Source organism: Synchiropus splendidus, chromosome 7 (genome assembly GCF_027744825.2).
Source record: "Synchiropus splendidus isolate RoL2022-P1 chromosome 7, RoL_Sspl_1.0, whole genome shotgun sequence".
Lineage (NCBI taxonomy): Eukaryota > Metazoa > Chordata > Actinopteri > Syngnathiformes > Callionymidae > Synchiropus > Synchiropus splendidus.
This window is the reverse complement of record NC_071340.1, coordinates 18,229,377-18,245,451: the sequence shown is the minus strand read 5'-3', so window position 1 is coordinate 18,245,451 and position 16,075 is coordinate 18,229,377. Positions and strand designations below refer to the sequence as shown.

Genomic DNA, 16,075 nt, shown 5'->3' with positions numbered 1-16,075 from the left:
TTAAGACACTGACTAAGACACCAGTGTTGTCATTAATGTGACAAACTGGAGTCTTTATTGACTGTGATCGGTTCGATATTCAAATGAACAATTGAGATGCCATTGATTCAAAGAGGGAAGGGAAGTGACGTCATCGAGTTCAACTCTCATATTGGAAGCAAGTTTAAACGGCTGAAACTTCGCGATAGGCGCTTCCATCGAGCCGCGCAAGTGTGTGAAGGCTACACCACCATCACCATCACCATCATCATCATCATCGTCGTCGTCGTCCTCGCGGGGGTGTGTGGTCGAGGGAGGGGTTATAGCGGTCACGTGGTCGCGGGTGGTATCTCGAGCCGCGGGCAGTAAAAAGATGTGGAGGAGGAAAAGAGCTCCAGAACAAAGAGCAGAGCAGAACCACCGAACGGAACCAGGATGTGGACTCCGTCAGCCTTCACGTGCGTCTTGGCGCTGCAACTCCTGCAGACCGCGCTCTGTGTTCCGGCCCGGAGGGGCAGCAGGTACCCGACAGCACCGGTGAGTCCTTCTTACGCGCGCTTGCGTCCAAATCGACGCGGTCAAAGGTCACGCGGAAAAGCTGGCGCTTTGTACAGGGTTTTGTTTTTCAGCCGACGCGCGCGCACGCGTCTGAGGTGAACTCTGCGCTCTACTTCTGCTCAAGCTGATGTAGTTCGGCTGGTCACAGGAAGTGCGCTAACAAATTGAAAAACATTAAGTTTTATTTTGAAACTTGGGAACTCAGTCAACTGATTTGTTCTGGCGGTGTCGTGATGTGTCCTCGCAGCCCTCTGTTCGTCCGTGTTCAGAATGTTCAGAACCGCTGTTGCCAGTTCAACTCAAGTCTGAAAACACTGGCTGGATCTTCCAAGCCATGGTGGAGCGCTCAAGGCTCTAGTTCTTTCAGGTGTATACAGCAGTTGAGGGGCACGTCCTCTCTCGTGAGTGCAGTAGTGAAGTACACAGTAATGAAGTACACAGTGATGAAGTACACAGTGATTAAGTAGTCAGCGATAAAGGACACTGTGATGAAGTACACAGTGATAAAGTACTCCGTAATGAAAGAGTCGCTGATGAAGTAAACAGCGATGAAGTACACAATGATGGAGTACACAGTGATGAAGTGCACGGGGATGAATTACACGGTGATAAAGTACACAGCAATGAAGTAGCCAGTGATGACGTAAACAGCAATAAAGTACACAACGATGAAGGACACAGTTGTGAAGTACACAGTGATAACGTACACTGTAATGAAGTATGCAGGGATGAAGTACACAGCAATGAAGGACACAGTTGTGAAGTGGACAGTGATGAATTACACAGCGATAAAGTACACAGCAATGAAGTATGCAGGGATGAATTACACAGCAATGAAGGACACTCTAACAAAGTACTCGGTGATGATGTACACTATGGTGAAGTACTCAGTGTTGAAGTACACAGTAATGAAGTACATAGCAATGAAGGACTGACTAATGAAGTACACGGTGATGAAGTACACGGTGATGAAGTACACAGCAATGAAGGACTGACTGATGAAGTACACGGTAATGAAGTACACAGTGAAAAAGTACACTGCAATGAAGTATGCAGGGATGAAGTACACAGCAATGAAGGACACAGTTGTGAAGTGCACAGTGATGAATTACACAGCGATAAAGTACACAGCAATGAAGTATGCAGGGATGAATTACACAGCAATGAAGGACACACTAACAAAATACTCGGTGATGATGTACACTATGGTGAAGTACTCAGTGTTGAGGTACACAGTAATGAAGTACACAACAATGACGGACTGACGAATGAAGTACACGCCGATGAAGAACACAGTGATGAAGTACACAGTGATAAAGTACACAGTGTTGAACTACATAACAACAACTACGAAACACAACACACAACTCGAGACAGCTTGAAACTAAACGCCGCAACTAGGACCCAAACACAAGAGGAGCAAGGTGATTGGCCAGTCAGCAGTTTGACTCTGCCACACTTGCGATGCACTTTCTGAGCTGTTTCAAAGTAAAACCTCCACTAACGAATGGCTGTGGAGCTGCTCAGTGAATCAGTTCGTCTCTAATCCGAAGTTAACAGAGTGATTAAGCGACCGTGTGTTTGAGTCTGACCTGTCACTGTCATTAGCCGCAGAAATGACTGTCATCACTTGGGCTGTCGCGCTGCGGCCTCAGCAGTGCCGCAGGCGAGCGTCCGCCGCTCCGAGCCGCTCGCCTGTCTGTGGGCCAGGAAGCTCTAATAACAGCTCTGGCCGGCTGCTTGTCAACAGTCCCATAAAAGTCAGGGGTCCTCTAGTGGAGGCGTCGCAGCGGCGTCAGCAGCACACGTGTGCCGCTTGTTTACTACAACTCAAGTCTTCTGCTATACTCGTGAGTCAACCCAGAGAGAGGGCGGTCGTCCATCTGTGACTCGGAGTAGAGCTGCACGGCAGAGCCGTAGCCGGGGGAGATACTTCCTAACGTTTGATGATGTCATTCTCTGCCCTCAGTAAGGGGCGAGTTGCAGGTTCACCGGGCCGGTGCAGGAATGCGGTTCTGGAAGGCTGCACTGCAGCAGGGGGCAGAAGCAACAGCAGCTCCAATATTTGTTTGGTGTTGCTTTGATATTAAAGTTTGAGCCAGACCATGTGACCAGCTCTGCCATGGTTCCGCTCGACCCGAAGGTTGCAGGGCATCTTCATGCTGTGGATGAGAGGCGCCAACCTTTGCTCGCGAGTCGCAGTTTCATGGCAGGACCTGCAGGGTGACGTCCAACTGCAACTTGGAGTTTGTCAGGTCGTGGGGGCAGCTGCTGGAGTGAAGAAGCCATCTGCTCCTGAGGAAGGCAGAGGTATGACATCTAGTCCTGGATCCGTCCCAGGCTTCCTCCCTGAGGGCAGCAGGTTCTCACTCAAGCTGAATTATGTCAGAAGGACTGTTATGCAATGAAGGTCTGGGACTCTGGGTGTACATTGCTGTGTCTCAGGTCTGTCAGGGTCCTGGTCAGCAGGTAGTTGTGAAGCTGGGATGGGAGGAAATCAGAGTGCGGGTCATGAACTACAGGGGTCGTGAAGTCTGCAGGTCAGAAGGTTCTGAAGAGCGACCCGAAGGTTCTTGCTTCAGTTCTGATCCCGAACGCTGGTGGAGTCGTCACATTGTCACGAACCCCTTGAGTCTGGCTGATAAATCACTGAGAGTGCTGCAGTGTAAACACTCGAAGGTTTCTCCTGGAATGTTGTTTGTCTCCTTAGACTTGTTGACTCCAGGTTTTAGCTGCTCCGACGTTCCTTCTCCGAACTCTGGTGAGCTTTCAGAGTTGATCGATGATTTTCTCAGACAAGCTCCAGACATAGGTAGCGGGAGGAGGCGCTGTTCCTCCACCGTTCCTCCTCAGTGGAGATCTGTTGTGGTGCTGTAGACCCCGTGGGTCATGGGTCTTGTGAAGAGGGTCAGAGTGTCAGTGCTGCTGTCTGGGCTGCACGTCACAGGAGACCCAAACTGCAAAGGTCATGAAGGCACCAAACCTGAGACAGAGTTCGAGACCTGAGGTTTGAAGAGGTCTGCGACTCAGCACTTCTGCGGCCTGCTGGTGAGGTGGTCCATGATCCAGGTTCACCTCCATGGTCCACAACGCATGTCACCCTGAGGTTCCATAGGAGTTCAGACTGATCTCGGGCTCTGTCTCCGGGAAACCGAGGCACGCAGAAGAAGAGCAGGTGTTGTGTGAGATTCCTCCCGCTCCAGACTCAGGTGCACCTGAGCATGTTTAGTCTGGAAGAGTCTAATCTCTTCATTTGTGTCTGATTGTTTCCCCCTGTTGACACAACAGCTCCAGCGAGAGTGAGCAGGTCCAGGCAGGGTCCGGGTCTGCGGCTCTCTGGCTAGAGGGGCAGAGGGCTGAGGACGAGGGGGGACCGGTCGGCCGGGCCGTGAGAGCAACGGTGGGTTCCCATCCGGATCTGGGTCACAGCTGTGAGCCGCCACGAGTTTCATGAGTGAGGCCCCCTCCAGCGACCAGTTGGGGGCGACAGTGGTGGCCTGAGCCAGAGTTTTGGGTGAAAGAACTGGATGAGAGTTAGAACGAGGTGAGCTCAGGTTTCGCCCCTGCCGGAACATCATGTACCTGTGTGTAAACCTGCTCGCTCCTGCTTCAGTGTCTCTGGAAATCTTCTCACATTCTTCCCTCTCTGTGATATTTTGTAATTTCCTCTGCTGCTTCCACTCAGGCTGTGCCTCTGCCCGACACGTGTGCGCACTTTTCTTTTTCTTGTTCTGTGGACAGACTTGTCTCTCTCAGAGTCCAACTTGAAGTGCAGCCAACATCTGGAGCTGATGTTCCGACGGATCTCCTCATCAGTGTGATGAAGGTCTTAGCCGTGACTTTCCGTGCAACCAACTGCGGTTCTGTCCTGGGATCTACTCTGAGGTTCCTGGAGAGACTTGCAGCCGAGACGCCTCAGGTTGCTGACCGAGCCTGAGACTGAGGCAGTCGCACTCTTGAGCCGGAGCCTGAGACAAGCCTGAACTCCTGTGGCACAGACCTCCTGTGGGTTGAGGTGTCACCCCTGCTTTGGTACAAGCGTCACGTAACATTGCCAAGCTTGACGCGAGCGCTCCGATATTTAGGTCACGTGACCACGCAGACCTGGATACTGGGGTCACTGGCTTGATCTGGACCTTGAAACAGGTTCAGCTGCAGTTGGTTGGTTTGTACCTGTTTACGTTGGAGCATGCTAGTAGGCAGCATGCTAGCAGAATAAACACGTTCATCTGAAAGGTTTTCCCGGACACCCGTGACCAGTTGGGGGTGACGATGGTTTTGTTTTCCAGCAGATTCTTGTGGGACGAGTCTGGGCTTGTCGAATACCTGCGGCGGATCCGCCGCGCGGCTGTTGGCGGCGGCTCTTAGGCGCCCGATTTGTCCCTACTTGCACTTCCCCCATGTCTCCACGGGATGCACGGGCCCTGGGGCCTCTGCAGGAGCCTCAGACTTGCACTGTCAGCAGTACCAGACGCTAATTGTTCTGAGCATTTCTCTGCACAGCGTCATCGGTGAGTCTCCCGCCGGATCTGAGAGATAACAGTGGAGCACGCCAACGGCTGAGTCATTGGACACCGTCGAGCCACACAGATCCAAAGTCGGCTTCTCTTTGCCCGTCGAGTGCCCCTCGACTGCGCGCCTCAGCAGTGGAGTTGCTGAAGGTTCTCTGGACCAGGAAGTGGACCATCTGGTTCTGGGTCACTGTGAGTCCCTCTGGATCTGAACTACGACTAAAGACTGGAACCTGTCAGGTGCCCACCTCAGGATGTCATCAGGTCACTTCAGGAATGTTGCTGTCATCTTTGAATCTTGGTGTTGGAGGCTCCGCTGCTGAACTTCAGCTGGAGCTCCTGCAGGTCACACAGGGATCTGACTCACCATCGGGGGGTCTTCATTCTTGTGCTACTTCTGGACCCTGCTGGGATCAGCCGTGTCTCGGTTCTGGTCTATAATCACAGACGACTGACCAAGTAATGAGAAATGTAACCACACTATTCAGTCATCTGATGAAAGACAGAAGTGTCACACGGTGAAACGGAGAGGTGAAGAGATTGTTGTGAAATGATGAATTATGATGCAAAATTAGGGTGCTGTTTGATTAAAACTGGCTTTGATTAAAACTGGCTTTCAAATTGCAAAAGTAAATCAGAAAAGCTAGAATTAAAAATGAATGATGATGAAAACTTTCTAGGTTAACGATCATAAGACCCGACTAAAATGTAACTGAAGTCCAACTGAATGTAGCTTGTGTCGCGGGGGCAGCAGCTGCAGTTAAGAGGTCCAGACTTCTCTCTCTCCAGAAACGTGTTTTGTGTGCTTGTGCCTACTTGAGCGCCCTCAACTGGAGCAAAGGTTTTGCACAAGTCTCTCTGGATGACTGGGCTTCTGTGGCACCCTGTAGAGAAATAAGACACACACATTCTGACCTCTGTGTGACCTTTGCTTGGGTTAGTCTCAATGGCAGCAGATAAACGGGCTCAGATAAGACCAGGGTTCGGGTCGTGTTCATGGTTGTCCTCAACACCAGAACAAACGTTGCGTGTTTACGCCCCGATAAGACCAAAGTCCTTTAATCTCACCAGACCCCTTGCTCCTCCGTGTGACCCGCTGAGATCATGAGGAAGGTTCTGAAGCATTAGCGACCTCCATGTCTACAGTGAAGAAGAGCTGACCTTTTGTTGACCCATGACCTTGGTGCGGAACTGAAGGTCGTGGGTTGGCTGGAACATCAACTGATGTCGCACCTCAGAGTTGGACTGCATCAACCTGGACCTCCTCTCTGAGCCAGGTCGCTGTGACTTTGAAGTCTCCAGGGGCTCTGGAGTCGATGAAGGACCAACAAGCTGCTTAAGTGAACGTGAGCTCACGACTCCCGCCGGCATGAATGAGAGCTTTGTGCCGGCACGAGCCGCCAAATCCCTTTAAACACCGATGGGGGTCCGGGTGTGAGTCGGGGGGTGTTGATCCGTTCCCAGCAGACACCCTGGTTCTGCTGAGCTCATGCATTCCTTCAGCCCTGCTGCATTTTGTTCCTCCGAGTTTTGGGGCCTGGTTCTGCAAGTCCACTGCAGGAGGAACTTTGTGACACTGAAGTCTGTTGGTCTGACCAGAACTGGTGACCCGGTGAAGGGGTCTTGGGCCCGAATTCTCGCTGAGAACGTTTGTGTGGTGTGTAACATTCCGTCTCTCACCAGGTCTCTGACAAGCACCCCGACCCGAAGAGGCGAGGACGGGCTCCTCACGCAGTTCTGAAAGATCCGGGCCTGACCCTCAACAGCTCGGGATCCTGGGACCGACCTCGCTGTGGTGTCCCAGACTTCCCCACCCAGAGGGAGGTGGTTTACCGACACCGGCAGCGCCGCTTCGTGCTGTATGGTGGGCGCCTGGAGAAGAACGACCTCACCTACAGGTGGGCTCTCTGCTGCCACTAGCTGGAGGCAGTCTCTCTCTCTCTCTGCCACCCGCTTGTTGTCACTGGTGCTCTCTCATCCCTTACTTCCTCTCCCCTCCACCCCCCTCAATGTTGTTTCTCGCCCTCCGGCAGGATTGTTCGCTTCCCGTGGCAGATGGGTGAGGAGAAGGTTCGGCGGGTTTTCCGTGAAGCTCTGAAGATCTGGAGCGACGTGACTCCGCTGACCTTCACAGAGGTCCACAGCGGGAAAGCCGACATCCGGATCGACTTCACCAGGTGAGCGGAGGCAAGCGAGTCAGACGGAACCCCGAGGTGATGCTCGATTGGTCCATCTGCAGGTACTGGCACGGTGACAGCCTGCCCTTTGACGGCCCGGGTGGGATCCTGGCTCACGCCTTCTTCCCCAAAACACACCGCCAGGGCGACATTCACTTCGACTACGATGAGTCCTGGACACTGGGCAACCACATGGGTGAGCAGGGCTCGGGTCACCCTAGTGCCACGTCACCCTCTATGGCTCCTCACCATGGTAACCACCGACCCCTCTCTGCAGGCACTGACCTCCTGCAGGTGGCGGCGCACGAGTTCGGGCATGTGCTGGGACTGCAGCACTCACGGGAGCCGGGCGCCATCATGTCGGCGTACTACTCCTTCTCGTACCCGCTGAGGCTGAGTGATGACGACAAGCGCGGGATCCAGTATCTGTACGGGACGCACCCCCGCGTCGTGCCCACCCCCCCTCCGCCACCACCGCCGCCATCCAATCCCGAGACCAACGAGATCCTCGCCAACGTGAGCGGCCTGTTTTTCTTTGGTCGTCCCTCCCTTCCACAGATGGTTGACTCCGGTCTGCCTCCTCAGCCGGACGCTTGCCTGTCCGATTTTGACGCCGCCTCCATGATCCGCGGCGAGCTCTTCTTCTTCAAGTCGGGGTACGTGTGGCGGATCCGGGACGGGCGGCTGGAGAGCGGCTACCCAGCACTGGCGTCCCGTCACTGGACGGGGATCCCTGACAACGTGGACGCTGCCTTCGAGGACAAGGCCGGGAACATCTGGTTCTTCCAGGGTGGGAATGTTTCTCTTCCCCACTCGGGTGTATCGCTCTTCTCCGCTTGGTTTAATACTCACTTTCTTACTCTCCTTTAATTCCCTTCCTTCTTACCCAACTAATCTTTTGAACCACCACTTTCGTCGTTGTTGCCACCCTTTCCTTCCCTCCTCCGCCTCCTTTTTCACTTTGTCCATTCTTCCGTTCTTTTCCCTAACTCCATCATCCTACACGTTTTCACCGCTTCTCCTTTCTGACTCATCCTTTTAGCCTTTCATCTTAATTATCATCCACCTCCCCTCTAATTTCACCTCTTTCATTCCTCAGTCTTTACTCTCTGTCCTCTCCATTTTTTCTCATCCCTCTTTCCTCTGCAGGTGAGAACTACTGGGTGTTTGATGCAGAGATGCAGGTCCGAGGTCCGGAGTCCATCAGGGTTCTGGGTCTGAATGTGCCAGGGATCCAGGCGGCCCTGCGCTGGGGTCATGACCCAGACTACAACATCTACTTCTTCAGGTCGGGCAGCTACTGGAGGTTCAGCCCGACTCAGAACCGGGTTGACTCAGTCTACGCCCGCAGCATGCAGGACTGGAGTGGGATCCCGGATGACGTGGACGCCGCCTTCAGGGACATTTACGGTAAGACAGGTCATGAGTGTCTGAAGCTCGGGTTTCTCTGAGGTTCAGATGAGAAACTTGACCTTCAGAGTCGTTCAATGCAGGAGAGAAAAATACTGAGGTCAGTGAAGAGAGCGACTCAGTGGGAGGAAGCAAAACTCGACTAGAGGAAGGGAGTCAAGTGAGGGAGGAAGGATCGAGAAAGAATATGGAAGAACACAAGCTCAGTTACATAAATTCAACGACCAGAGAAAGATCAATTCAAACTGTCTGCTTCCATAAGAACAATATGACTGCAGAAAGCTATTCGTTGAAAAGATGCCCTTCTGTTAAAAGGAAGAAAGACAGAGTGAAGCTTGGGGAAGAAACTTCTGAAGAAGGTGGTAGAACGAAAGTCAGGGAGCAGCAGGAGGAAAGCAGGTGGAGATTGAAGCCTCTGAGCTCTCACGTCACTGACAAAGCTTCCTGTCGTTCCAGGCTACGCCCACTTCGTCCGGGGCCATCAGTACTGGAAGTTCGACCCAGTCGGGATGAACTCTCTGGAAGGCTACCCGCGCTACATTGGCATGGACTTCTTTGGCTGCAGGAGCATCTGAGGGGAATGCTCCGTGCGGCTGGACTCTTCGACTCTCAGGAAAACCGCACTCACTTCCTCAGACGCGCCGCCATGTTGGATTTTGCACAGGAGGACCGGAACCCACAGATAGACCTGGGATTTACACAGAAGCAGAAGGGATTTGTTGTGCTTTAGTTCTGGATATGGTTCACCTCCCAGACCTACCATGATGTTCCACAGCCGGAGCGGGCGACAATGGAGAGCATGTCGGAGAAAAGAGTGTTTCAAAAGGACAAATCTTTGATGTTCCAAATCACAGCCAAGGTTCTGAAATGATTTCAACATTTGCAGCAAACTCAGCTCTCAGAGCTCAAACATCCCAAATCTAATTTTAAAAGCCCAGAACATGTCAGGAATGGAGCGCGATCAGTCAGTAGATTCGGCCGACAACTTACAACAGCAGGATCAGAGTGAAATTAGTCCCGGAAAACCTTGAATTGTCGCGACATTGCTACGAAAGACTGAAGCGTGAAATGCACCGTTCATTAAAGACATGAGCAATTGGCTGATATTAGAAGCGCTTCAACTGTTCTAGTGCATTATGGAACTAGTAGTCGCTCAGCAGATGACATGCTTTTCTTAAAATGTCACGACCTCTGACCTCCATCTGGTGCTATTTCTCCACCCGACTGAGGAGCCTCAGGGGCGTCACTGACCTCAGATCTGCCAGCTTCACTTCCTGTTTACGTTTTGGTCGGGTTAAAAACGGAATGATTATTTCAACTATTAACCCAAAGTCGTCTAAATGAATTTGACACACTTGATATTTTTAATTTATTTGGGGATGATTGGTTTAAATCTGTGCAGAAGAGATCAGTGCCTCCCGGGTACTGGCCAGTATCTGGCAGTGATTCCGCACAGACCCTTGCCCACTGGCGCTGGTCTGTACCCAGTACCAGTCCCCGGACCGTTGCTGGACCAACCCCACCGCTGGTCCGGTCCGGCCCACACCCTCCCGAGTGACCGGTGTGAACATGAAGACAGTAGTTAGCAGTGCCGGACACTGACCTGCGATACTTCCCACCACTCATTTGTGTATTTATACGTTGACGGTGCAGTGTTGTACATGCCAGTGTGTTTGTTGTTTAATCACAGCTCCGTTGATTCTCTTTGTAATAAACTAACAACCTCAATTGCTGAGTCATGTGATCCACACACCTGACACCTGGACATGGCATGAACCTTGTCAGCTGGGCAGGGGGCGGAGTCAGGACGTTCTTCTCTACTATTGGCCGAAGTCTCCTCTCTAGTACCCTGGAATAGACCTTTCCAGGGAGGCTGAGGAGTGTGATCCCCCTATAGTTGGAACACACCCTCTGGTCCCCCTTTTTATACAGGGGGACCACCACCCCGGTCTGCCAATCCAGAGGCACTGTCCCTCACTGCTACGCGATGTTGCAGAGACGTGTCAGCCACGACAGCCCTACAACATCCAGGGATTTCAGATACTCAGGACGGATCTCATCCATCCCCGGGTCCCTGCCACCGAGGAGCTTACACAACCTCGGTGACTTCGGTCCGGGTGATGAGAGAGTCGTCCGAGTCCTCAGCCCCCACTTCCCCAATGGAAGACAAGACGGCGGGATTGAGGAGACCCTCGAAGTATTCTTTCCACCGCCAGACAACATCACCAGTCGATGTCAGCAGTCTCCCCCCCGCACTGTAAACAGTACTGGTGGAGTACTGCTTCCCCCTGCTGAGGCGACGGACAGTTTGCCAGAATTTCTTCGAGGCTGACCGATAGTCCTTCTCCATGGCCTCTCCGAACTCCTCCCAGACCCGAGTTTTTGCCTCCAAGACTGAACGAGAAGCGGCACGCTTGGCCTGCCGGTGCACGTCAGCTGTCTCAGGAGTCCCACAGGCCAACAAGACCCGATAGGACTCCTTCTTCAGCCTCACGGCATCCCTTACTTTCGGTGTCCACCACCGGGTTCGGGAATTGTCGCCACGACAGGCATCGGAGACCTTGCGACCGCAACTACCCACAGCCGCACTGACAATGGAGGAGGAGAACATGGACCACTCAAATTCCATGTCACCTACCTCCCTCGGGATCTGGGAGAAACTCTCCCGGAGTTGGGAGTTAAAGACACCACTGACAGCGGGTTCCGCCAGGCATTCCCTGCAGACCCTCACAATACGTTTGGGCCTGCCCGGTCTGACCGGCTTCCTCCCCTGCCAGCGGATCACACTCACCACCAGGTGGTGATCGGTTAACAGCTCTGCCCCTCTTTTCAGTGTGCTTCAGAGTGTCCGAGACACGTGGCCGAAGATCAGATGACACGATCACAAAGTCAATCATATACCTCAGGCCCAGGGTGTCGTGGTGCCATGTGCACTTATGGACACCCTTGTGCTCAAACATGGTGCTTGTTATGGACAAATTGTGGGTGGCACAGAAATCCAGTTGTTGAACACCGCTCAGGTTCAGATCGGGTAGGCCGTTCTTCCCAATCACGCCCCTCCAAGTCTTGTTGTCATTGCCTACGTGGGCGTTGAAGTCTCTCAGTAGAACAATGGAGTCCCCGGTTGGGGCACTGTCAAGTACCCCTCCCAGTGACTCCAAGAAGGCCGGGTAGTCTGCACTGCTGTTCGGCCCGTAAGCTGCAACTGCCATGAGACACCTCTCCCCAACCCGTAGGCGTAGGGACGCGACCCTCTCGTTCACCAGGGTAAACCCCAACACAAAGTTGCAGAGGTGCGGGGCTATGAGCAAGCCTACGCCAGCCCGCCGCCTCTCCCCGCGGACAACTCCAGAAAAGTAGAGAGTCCAGCCTCTCTCGAGGAGTTGGGTTCCTCTCGACCTCCCGCACAAGCTCAGGCTCTTCCCCCCACCCCAAGCGAAGTGACATTCCATGTTCCAAAAGCCAGGAATGTCCACATGAACCAGGTCGTCGGTTCCCCCACCCTCGACTGCCACCTAGTCTTCTTTGCACCCGACCCCTATGATTCCCTCTGCGGGTGGTGGGTCCACAGGAGGGACGGCCCATGTTGTTTTTTCGGGCTAGGCCCAGCCACATGGACAGAGGCCCGGCCCCCAGGCGCTCACATTCGAGCCCCAACCCCAGGCCTGGCTCCAGGGTGGGGCCCCGGCTGCGCCATGCTGGGAGACGTCACGGTCCTTGTTGTTGTTGTTGTTTTCATCAGGGCTTCTGAACTGCTCTTAGTCTGACCTAGGACCTGTTTGCCATGGGAGACCCTACCAGGGGCATAACGCCCCCGACAACATAGCTCCTAGGATCATTCAAGGTACACAAACTCCAGTTCCAGGGGGAGCAGACCAGAACCAGAACAGCCCAAAAAGATGGGTCCAAGACATCATGACAACTTTTTCTTTAATTTTGTAAGAATCATTCGAACGTACAAAAGAACAACAAAGACGACAAAACCATATATTATCTGAGCGGGTTCCTTCCCGACCAGCCGGGACCGTCGTCATGACGACGGGGAAACAGCAGGATCGGTAAACTTCCGGACACACCAGGAAATGTAATATATAAAAACCGCCGGAGTGGAACTTGGTCTGCAACCAGAGCATAGCTGTGGCATGTGCAGGCGGCGCTGTTGTTGCTTCTTCTACCAGGCGGGTGCAGTGTTTGCCAGTCGCCTCATTCGCCTGCAGAGAGAAAGACGAGAGACATGAGCCTGGTGCTGAGCTGGCTCCGCAGTGGCTGCTGCAGCCTGCTAACACTCGCCTTGTGTTTCTGTCCTGGTCTCTGATCTTCTTCTCCATCTCAGCGTCTGTCAGGGTCTCCAGCAGGGGGCACCACTGGTCAGCATCGCCCGTGTTTCTGATGGCGATCTCCACAGTAGGCAGAGGGTTCTCGCTGCAAGACACCGACATGAATCAGCTCGCACCTTCAATCTAAACATGACTCAGCACTGTTGTCTTTTTATCAGGCTGTGATGAGCGAAACCTCTTCATTTGTCATGTGACACCACAGCAGGGTGTGACTGAATTAACCAAGGAAATAGAGACACCGCGACAGCACAGCGCCACCTGCTGAATATAACTTACATCCTCACCGAGGAGCAGTGAAGCAATAAAAACCCTAAGGGGGCGCTACTCCACTGACCTGAAGGCGTACGTCCGCTGGTGCCAACTCAGCTGGCCTCGGATGCTGTAGGCGATGGTGGTGACGAACTCCCCGCCGAGGCCAAGCTCAGAGCACAGCTTCAGGGCGAACTTCTCCGGCGAGTTCTCCCGCTCCGACATGTCCCACTCGAACTGGTCCACCAGAGAGATGTTCCCCACATGAATGTTGAGCTGCAGGAGAGGAGGGAGACCGTCTTGTCACGGGCGCACCGACCAGTCACACCATGCATGATGTTCCACTTGTGACTGGTGCTGTCGTCCAGACCACCGAACCCAATTTCCACCCTCTAGATCCTCACCTTGATGATGACCCTCTGATCCGTCTGCTCTTCCAGGATACTGTCCGTCGGGTACGACTCAATCTGCTGCCGGGTGGCCGATGCGATGGCAGGAACGAAAGCCAGAGGGTTCAAGTCCAGGTCGTCACACAGGATCTCGGCGAACATCTCGGGAGTCATCAGCTTCTCTGGAACACCAACAAAAGTCATGTCACATGTGGTGCCTTCTTATCAGGCTGACGGCAGTTCATACTGTAGGTCCACCGTCAAAAACACTGGTGCTCACAGACCACAGGTTGAGAGAGATGAAATAACAGGAGAAAATAAACGTTCATCCTTACAGTGTAAAGACTCAACTGTGCAACAACCAACCAAGAACCAGACACCAAGCACGTTCCAAGAAGCCAGCAGGATCATGTCACCTCACCATTCATGTTCCAGGTGAAGGCGTCTCGCAGCTTCTGTCCCTCGATCTCCATGTCCAGTCGGATCGGTACCAGAACCTCCGACTGCGTGGCGTTTTCATGGATAACTGCGGGATCGTGGTCGTCGAAGCTGAGCACAGGAAACACTGTTAGCGGATCGACGTTTCCACAGTCATCAGCCAATCAGAGATTTCTGCTGACCACAGAGGGAACGTCCTCTTCTTGTCGCGGCCCAGGCGACTGCGGTTGATGGTGGTGGAACACGGGACGGCGTCCAGGTGGTGGGAGCTGTTGGGCAGCGTGGGAACCCACTGACTGTTCCGCTTGGCCTTCTGCTCCCTGCTCACACACGTACAATGAGCTGCATGTCAGAGTGAGGCAAGGCAGTCAGCGGCAGTGTACCTGAGGTAGGCGGGTGGCTCAGTGCTGATGGAGACAGCTTTGTACTTCTCATCGTTGCCTTCAAGAATCTCCTCCACCTCTGAGGCCTTCAGGAGAGTCACGCTGGTGGCCAACTGAGTGTAGCCGTGATCTGTGAAGCAGCAAACGTCAGGCATGAGCAGTCAAATGGGAGCAGACATCAGACACGAGCAGTCAAACAGGAGCAGAGGTCAGAAAGAGAACAGAAAAGAATCATGCAGACAGAGAAGGCAACACCATTTGAGTCAAAAAGCACCTAATGTGCCTTAAAGAGCATTAGTTAATCCAACAGCAGAGGGAGACTGTGTGTGAAGCAGGTAGGGAAATGTTGAAAATGACCAACCGTGAGACGACTCTACGATCTTTTTCCGCTCTTCCACGGATGCAAGTTTCCTCCAAAGTGACGGATATCTCTTGTAGAGGGAGCCTCTGAACATACGCAAGTAGTTTCCCACCTGAACACAGAAGCACCAGTCTCACACATCTCCAATTCGATCTCCATCATTTTCAGGGTAGCACACAGCGAGAGCATGTGGACACCATGGCCCACTCCATCACGACAGTGTTTGAAACTCGGGTACAATTTAAGGCCAAACAAGAGATGAGATTTTTTGTTTCCTGACATCCACCTCACTCACGACCTGCACTCTGGAATGTTAACGTGTCTGACACTCCGATCCAAGCATACCAAACTCCAATAAGTTACAGTAGCATTTTATAATCAAGTATATATTTTTTAAGTCACTACTGTAATTGGCTTGACAGGCGCAACAAATCAATTGCAAAAAAAGAAACCGATTCAATATTAGAGATTGTGATGTAATGTGTGTAATCTTAATTGTGCGTCACTGTGTTTTGTTTAGCCTGATGTGTTTAGCATGAAGTTAGCAGGCTAACATGTACCGTTGTAACACGTATCATACAACATAAAGGGCAAATTACATTGAATGGACTGCACAGATATGATATTTGATATTAGAAAGACAAGTACAACAAAAGAATGAGTCTTATTTAATGAAAAACCTTGAAATAGTAAAGGTCGCTTGGCGTGGTTAGCAGTTAGCATGCCGGTAAACATAAAGTTACGACGTGTTTCTCGAATTTATGCGGTGTTGGTGGACGTCACTGCAATGTTCGGATGGCCGACTCACCTCGGAACCGATCATGTAGAAGTCTCCATTCTCCTCCAGCTGAAATTTGACCGGTTTTTGTCCAAATGTTTTGCTGAGCGCCATGATGGACGGGGACAAGGATAAGCAGTTGCGCATGCGCTGTGCGGCGACAGGTCACATCCAGTAAAACACACAAGACAACCTCTCAACCGAAAACGAAAAGCTTCAACTAGGTTGTTTATTTATAGCGGAAAAATCGTTCCATGCAACTTCACTTTTATGATGTATGGCACATGATGCGTGTAATTATCGACATTGTTAGTTATCCACTTTAGGTTTTAATAGATTTAGATTTTTTTTAAATAATTTTGATTATGTTCAGTACTGCCATCCATTTGAATAAAATTATTAAAAACAGTCACAAATAATCACTCAAATGATCGATGAGCTCGTGAGGCCTCCTCATTAGGTCCAGTAGAACCAGTCCAGAAACCTTCTCCTGAGAAGCTAAGGG

The 16,075-nt window shown here is 52.2% G+C and overlaps 2 protein-coding genes across 4 annotated transcripts; one reads left to right on the top strand and one right to left on the bottom strand.

Moving 5' to 3' along the window:
• The first annotated feature begins 177 nt into the window (after positions 1-177).
• Positions 178-10,345, top strand: mmp11a (matrix metallopeptidase 11a). Of its 3 annotated transcripts, XM_053870733.1 has the most exons (8): positions 178-516; positions 6,732-6,946; positions 7,082-7,225; positions 7,288-7,421; positions 7,503-7,741; positions 7,811-8,015; positions 8,375-8,635; positions 9,092-10,345. In XM_053870733.1, the coding sequence occupies exons 1-8, from the start codon at positions 415-417 to the stop codon at positions 9,208-9,210; spliced, it is 1,419 nt and encodes a 472-aa protein (XP_053726708.1). In that variant the 5' UTR covers positions 178-414; the 3' UTR covers positions 9,211-10,345. The 3 variants fall into 3 exon arrangements, with proteins under 3 accessions (XP_053726708.1, XP_053726707.1, XP_053726706.1); XM_053870732.1 differs by having other exon boundaries at positions 7,503-8,015; XM_053870731.1 differs by having other exon boundaries at positions 7,288-7,741.
• A 2,194-nt stretch (positions 10,346-12,539) lies between these two features.
• Positions 12,540-15,710, bottom strand: smarcb1a (SWI/SNF related, matrix associated, actin dependent regulator of chromatin, subfamily b, member 1a). Its single transcript, XM_053870795.1, has 9 exons — positions 15,601-15,710; positions 14,793-14,904; positions 14,432-14,561; positions 14,231-14,368; positions 14,032-14,159; positions 13,626-13,792; positions 13,307-13,497; positions 12,926-13,057; positions 12,540-12,846 (listed from the first exon to the last, which is right to left on the bottom strand). Exons 1-9 carry the CDS (start codon positions 15,682-15,684, stop codon positions 12,807-12,809), a joined length of 1,122 nt encoding a protein of 373 aa, XP_053726770.1. The 5' UTR covers positions 15,685-15,710; the 3' UTR covers positions 12,540-12,806.
• Positions 15,711-16,075: the final 365 nt, after the last annotated feature.